This window comes from Marmota marmota, unplaced genomic scaffold (genome assembly GCF_001458135.2).
Source record: "Marmota marmota marmota unplaced genomic scaffold, marMar, whole genome shotgun sequence".
NCBI lineage: Eukaryota > Metazoa > Chordata > Mammalia > Rodentia > Sciuridae > Marmota > Marmota marmota.
In genome coordinates, this window is record NW_026000241.1 from 10,664,711 (window position 1) to 10,671,797 (window position 7,087).

At 38.5% G+C, this 7,087-nt stretch overlaps 1 protein-coding gene across 1 annotated transcript in view; it reads right to left on the reverse strand.

Moving 5' to 3' along the window:
• The window catches only part of Topaz1 (testis and ovary specific TOPAZ 1), a 64,012-nt gene extending 58,537 nt beyond the window's left edge, over positions 1 to 5,475 (reverse strand). The window contains 3 exon segments of the mRNA XM_015489408.2: positions 2,101 to 4,027; positions 4,130 to 4,624; positions 5,061 to 5,475. Of these exon segments, the coding sequence (XP_015344894.1) occupies positions 2,101 to 4,027; positions 4,130 to 4,624; positions 5,061 to 5,391 (2,753 nt within the window). The 5' untranslated portion in view covers positions 5,392 to 5,475.
• Positions 5,476 to 7,087: the final 1,612 nt, after the last annotated feature.

Genomic DNA, 7,087 nt, shown 5'->3' on the forward strand with positions numbered 1-7,087 from the left:
AAAATAAATATTAAAAAAAAAAAAAGATTTAAAAGACTTTCAAATAAACATGCAAAAGGATCAAAGTACATAAATAGATAGCACACTGTGGAAACATTGAGCTGCGCTGCCTTTATCACTCAAACCTCTCAACTTCTTCCTTCTCTCCAATATTACAGTTGTCAAAAAAAAAAAAAAAAAAATCACTGAGGAAATTTTCAAGTTCATTTAAAAACAATCTTCAGAAGCAGATATACTTTTATTTGCTCTCTTCCTTTTGTTATTAGTATTTTAAGTGAAGGGAAGTGAAATTTTTAAAAATTATCTGAAATAAAAATTGAGGGCTGGGGGTAAAACTCAGGAGTAGAGGGCACTTACTCGTCTAGAATTCACAATGTCCTGGGTTCCATTCCCAGCAAAAAAGAAACTTTCTGCACTGAAGTTCACAATTATCTCTACCTTTGGCTGTATGTAGTTTTCTGTCAGCATTTTGCTAACAGAGATGCCTGCTCCTAAGTGCAGAATCTTAGTTCTTCAAAGGATGAAAACTTTAGTAGGTAAAAAGCAAATGAGGAAAACAACAACAACAAACAAAACTTTATGCTCTTATTGCTTAAAGCTATGTTAAAACCTTTTTCATTCATTCTTTGATTTAATCCTCAAAACTCTAAGGGAAATATTTTCTTTTAAATGATAAGGTTAAATAATTTGCTTAACATAGCTATTTCTGTAGCATGGAAAGATTTAAAATCCTTAGATTATGAAGGTAAAGGTCTTAACCACTAGTTTTAGACTGAAGCACTGGCTCAAATCCAGATTGTTTTACTACTAGCAGTGCGACTCTAGAAAAATGAAGTCCTAATCCTTAAAGTAGGCAAGATTACATCCCAATTTCATTTCACAGTTTAAAACAATGCTTTTGGTCTTCTATTTGGCACACAGAAAATATTCTGTTTGGAGGTGTGTGTGTGTGGTTGGAGATTGAACCCAGGGCCTCATACATGCTGTGCAACCACTCTACCATTGGTACCACCGAGTCATATCCCAGCTCTAAGCTACAACTCTTGCAAGTCCTAAGAACATAAATTTCTCCAATGTAACTAAAATTTTATAAAAATTAGAAATTTAAGTCATGTGGCATTAAATTTTAGTGAAATGTTCTCATATTTCCTTCTGAATCTGTTCATAAAACATTCCAATATTCAAGCACTATAAAATACAGATATAAATAAGAGCTTGAACAATGGTAATAGTTTAGTAAAATGAAATTATATAATCTATTTTTGTTGGCCAAAACTTAAGTTCTTAAGCATGAAGGTTACTACTTAATTCAAGTTGCCCTAGGCAAACTTGTCCTATTTGGGGGGGGCAAAATGATAACTTAAAACTGTCACTTTAAAAGTAAAACCATGAAAAAAAATTATGTTCTGAAAACTAAATTTGATTCTACTTTCAATATCCAATTGCCTCAAATTTCTACAGCATCTGTTCTTTGGAAAAATGAATTTGTTAATCTAACAAGGAAGTCACAGAAAATGGGTTAAGATAACGGGTTAAGATACACAGCACCAATCTTAAGTAGTTTGATTATTAAAAACGTGCAGATAAAATTTTAATTTTAAAGAATATACGAGCCTGGCATGGCATGGCATGCCTGTAATCCCAGCTGCTCAGGAGGCTGAAGCAGGATTACAAGTTTGAGGCTAGCATGGACATCTTAGTAAGACCCTATGTTGAAAAAAAAAAAAAAAAAAGGGCTGGGGACATAGCTCAGTGGTAAAGCACCATGGGTCCAGCCCTCCAGCCACAAAAAGACAAGCAAAACCAAAAACAACTGATGTTTTAAGACTCTCTAATTTCAAAAGCCACTTTATAAAAACCATCATTTTAGATTTTAAAAGCTGATCCGCTCCATGTTTTCCAAGATATATAATATACCATCCATTACTTGAACTCAAATTTTAGCACATGGCATTTCCAGGTGTCAGCAGTGATATATTACATTTATTTAATAACTGTGTTATTTATTCAATGATCACTGAATATCAGTGACATCTAAGCAGAGTGCGCTTCTGAAACCCCCAATGATCTGCACCAAAAGGCACAAGTGAACATGCATACCTCAAATCACCCAATTCGTTTTTTTCTGGAAGTTCCATGTGCTTGGAGTCTGCTGAGTGGTGCTGTTCTGCAACATTGGGCTCCTGGCTTATCTTAGGGATCTCTGAGGCAGATGAGAGCTCCCCTTCATTGGAGACTCCAAAGAGGTCTGGGTCATCTTGAATTACATCAATTAAGAGAACATCATCTTCATAAGCCTTAAGAATATCTGGAAACTCCACTTTGATTTTTGAAATGCTCTTAGTCATTTTTCTACCACTAATTTCAGAGGAAATTGGTTCAAATACTTCTTGTTCCTTAGAGCAGAAGGAACTTTCCTCTATAAACCCAGGACCACAAGAAAAAGTATTATTTTCAATCATGAAAGAAACAGGTTCCTTATTGGAAACAATATTGCCTAGTTCAGAAATATAATTGGATGGTTTATCATCATCACCTTGCTTCGTAAAGCTTGGAGAAATACTACAGGGATTCTTATTGTAGAATGAGTCAGAATTAGCTTGCCCTGGAGTCACACCATTTTGTATACCCAAAGACTGACGTTCTGATGTTGCTGTGGAGACATTTTTATTCCTATTTTGTTTTACCTCTGAGTCAGATAAATTGTCAAGAACTTTTAGGGGACTGTAAGCTTCTCTCTCTGAAGACCTGGCATTTATTTTTCTTTTTTCTGTCTTATTCTTAAGTAAAGGAATTTTAAAATTAGTCAGCCGTCCTGTGTTTAATATTTTAACCAAGTCTGGAACCACAAGTGTTTGCTTAGTAATGCAGGCTCTGCGATGGATAGTTTTGCTTGCAGAGTTATTTACTTCCTGGCCATCCTGGGAAGCCATTGTCAAATTAGGTTTTGTTAAATTTCCTCTTTTTTTATTTCCTGTTAAGCTCTGAATCACATTAGTTAACTGAGTATCTTCAGTAGTATTAGAAACTACCTCTGACCCATTTCTGCTCAGTTCCTTTGACTTTATCCTTTTATCATTCTTGATTATAGGTTCCTTTAAAACCATCAAAGTAGGTTCTAAAACTGAAGACAAACAATTTAAATTAGAATCCAGTTTTTCTTTAGTTGAGGATTCAATTTTTTTTTCTGGTAAGGAATTTTGTAACAAAAATTTGGAGTCAGTTAAGTGAGTTTGGTTTGTTGTTTGGTGTTTAAGAAAGTCATCTTGCCCAAAATTTTCCTGAGACCCAGGAAATAAGTAATTTGAGCCTGGCAAGGAAGCCTTTTTCCAACACTGGGCAGATATTCTAGCACATGAATAATAAGGCCAAATTCTTTTACCAGTCATTGGTGTTGTTCTGCGACAGCTTACCTTTGATTCTTCACCTTCGTCTCTCAAATCTTCCTGAGAAGATCTCTTTTCGGTATCATGGCCATCACTAGGCAATATCACTAGAGAGCCTGTCATTGATTTAAAATACTCTTTGGGTTCCATGTTTTTATAATTTAAGGACTCTAAGGTAGGCGTCGTTTCTTCTTTCAAAAATGGTTCAAGAGTTTTCTGAAACATAGCATTTACATGATGTCCAGGACTTGGTTTTCTTCCTGCAGTTTCTGGCAGACTTAATAAATGATCCATTGGAGAGAGTATATTAAGTCCTTTTAAAGGACTTTTGCTTGCCTCTAATGTCTCTGCTTCTTTCCCATCTGTACTCATTTGGTTTTCTTGCAATATCAACTCAGACTTGTTAGACATATTAGAGAAATCCATCTCACTAACTGGTTCTTCTTTATCAAACAACTTCATCTTTTTTCTGGGTTTTCTGCCACCATTGCTCTCCTCTGACAAATATTTATTTTTTTCACTTTGAAAACCATTATTTTTACTTTGGTATAAATCACTTTCTTCAAGCAGTAAGTTATTTACTCCCATTAAGTTTTCTTCAGTTTGTAAGAGAGTAGGAATACTATTTGCATCACTTTTTCCTGAAGGATTCCTAAGGTTTTCTTTCTTTAACTTCGAGGAATTTTCTGCTACATGTATACATCCATCATCAGGTTTACATGCAAAGTTGTTTTCACTACAACAATCCTTGGAATTAAGGTTCTCTTTCTTCGAAGAATTTTCTGCTACATGTATACATCCACCATCAGGTTTAAGTGCAAAGTTGTTTTCATTGTTTTCACTATAACAATCCTTGGAATGGGGAAAACAATTGCACTCATGTAATTTTAAAATAAGATTATTTTCTACTCCAGGTGACAAGCTGTTACAAGAATATTCTGAAGTACTCTTGTACAGTTCATCTTGGAATTCAACCTTAATATTTTGCGTAGCCTCATTATCTGTTATTTTGAGAGGTGAGCTTTCTAAACTTTTATGTTTTTTAATTTGAATTCTTCTTTTAATACTTTCTACCAAACCTTCCTTAGCCAAAGACTGCAACAAAGCCATATTTTGAAATTCACTGCATTCCACTGTTTGGAAAGATTCCGAAATGGTTAATGATTCCTTTCTTACCAGGTCAATCCCTGGCTGTGAATCATCACTTGAGGCTTCGGTAACTTTTCTTTTTTCCTTGGCTGATCAAAACAACAAAAAACATACCAGAAAACATTTTACAATGAGGAGGAAAGAGTAATACAACTTTACCTAAATAATTGTGAAGCCGTCCATTTTTTATTCCCATGAATAGTATATGGAAATATACACTTAAAAATGAAAAAGACCTAATTTCTGTTAAGGATTTACATATAAACTTGTATGAATTCTAAGGCTTTGGAAAAAACCCTATCATTTCACATTAGTCAAAAATGGACCACTAGCAGAGCCATTCTACAGTAATTCTAAATCAAGGGCAAACGTCTTTAAGAAAAAAAAAATCTTTCCCACCACCCTTCTTGGTCAACCATGTGCACTGGAAAACACACGCGGATGAAAAATGAAGACTAGTAATAAAGACGGAGCAGGCCCAGGTACAGAGGATGGAGAGAGAGTGACCTCGGAGAGCTTTCTTACCAGGTCTTCCAGACTGCAAGGGGAGCTCCGCCTCCTTCACTGCTTCGATGTCCTGACCGTTCGACGGGCCCACGGGGCACCGCCGTCCCTCTCCTCGCCGCCTCCCGGCCTTACCAGCCCTGGAAGCCTCCCCCGTCTGGTCATTTTCCGCCTCTGCTCTCCCAGAGGCCCGGGCCACCATTCTCCTCTTCTGCCTGCTCTCCTCGCGCCCCCTGGTCTCAAGGCCGTAGCCTCCTGCCTCGCCGAGCCCACGGCCTCGCTTTCTCGGGCCTCGTGCTTCGCCTTCGCGTCCTGGGGCCGTCGTGGAGCCTCGGGGCGGCGGCCGCCGCATCCGCACGCCCGGGGCCTTGCTGGCCGGCTGCGCTAGCAGGAGCCCACCCGCCAAGCGAGGGCTGCTTTCGCCGCTCGCCTTCCCCGCTCGCCTTCCCGCACTGTCCAGCGCGTCGGAAGCGGAAGCGGCACCAAAGGTCTGTGGCCGGAAGCGGAAGTAGCATCTGGGGCCGAGGTGGCCTACAGGGTAGGTTCAACTGGCTTCCTCGCGCTAATCCTGCTTAAGAAGCACTTATTAGGGGGACTCCTCGCGGCGCCCCAGAGTGGCTGTGGCCTTATCAGTGGCGTTCCTGCGTTGGGGGCTGTGTGGACTCCCACCAGCCGCTCCGCATCTTCACGAGATCAGGACAGCTGGGACAGTTCTAGGCTCATAGGCTGCTTTTCATGCCTTGGCTGGTTTCAGAAACACATGAACTGCACGCCTTGTCCTTTGGGACCTTTTCAACCTCCTTTTCATAAATACACCTGGATGTTCTAGAGGCACCTCCTACTCAAATGTGAAAACAACTTGTCTTTCCACTCGAGGTTGTTCCTTGTGTGGGTACCCACCATCTGCTCAACGTTTAAGCCAGGAACCATGCCTCTCCAAATGAGAGGGGAACATGACATTTCCCCAGCTTGACAATTTGTCAAGCTCAAAGACCTTTTGCTCAAAGACTAGGGCTAACAGAAGTACAGACTCCTTAGTGTTATTTGTGATCCTATCTGATGTGGCCCCTGGGTAATTTTACCAGGTTTGTCTTACTGACAGGGGAAATTTTGTATTTGGATGGAAAATTATGCGGAGAAGTCACGCTTTTCAATGATTCTTGGAGAGTGACTTGAACAAACTATAGGTAGTAGGTAAGTGTTTGAATGTCTATAGAGCATTATTTTGAATGCTAATTTGGTCCAATAGATGTTTAATTGACTCCTCACCCCACTGTGGCAGAAGCCTCAATTTCCACATTCATTTAAATTCCATTTTTTATTGAATTGATTTTATTTTTTTAAAAATACACGACAGTGGAATGCATTACAATTCTTATTACACATATAGAGCACAATTTTTTATATCTTTGTGTATAAAGTATGTTCATGCCAATTCATGTCTTTATACATGTACTTTTAAAAAAGTATTTATTCTTAAGTTTTAGGTGGACACAATATCTTTATTTTACATTTATGGGGTGCTGAGGATTGAACCCAGTGCCTCATGCATGCTAGGCGAGCACTCTACCTCTGAGCCACAACCCCAGCCCCAATACATGTGCTTTTTTTGCATTACAATTCTTACTACACATATATACCACAATTTTTCATATCTCTGTATATAAAATAGGTTGACACCCAATTCGTGTCTTCATACATGTACTTTGGATAATGATGTCCATCACATTCCACCATCCTTGCTAATTCCCTGCCTCTTCCCTTTCCCTCCCACCCCTAGATTCTATATTTTGACCTCATTTCCACATTCCAATATTTGTGGTATATAAGCTTGTTTAGTCTTTGGACTGAACCTGCCTGATGAGAGAAATAGGATCTTGAGCACATTTTAATAGTACATCTATGAAAGCCATGATTTAATCTTTTCTGAAATCTTTTTAACACCACGTTAGAGGAAAATATTACTTTATAGCTTTGGTCTTTGTAAGAGTGTTAATTAACGGTCTCTGTAAGAGTGTTGTTTAAATACCCCTTTAAATTGTAAGGTT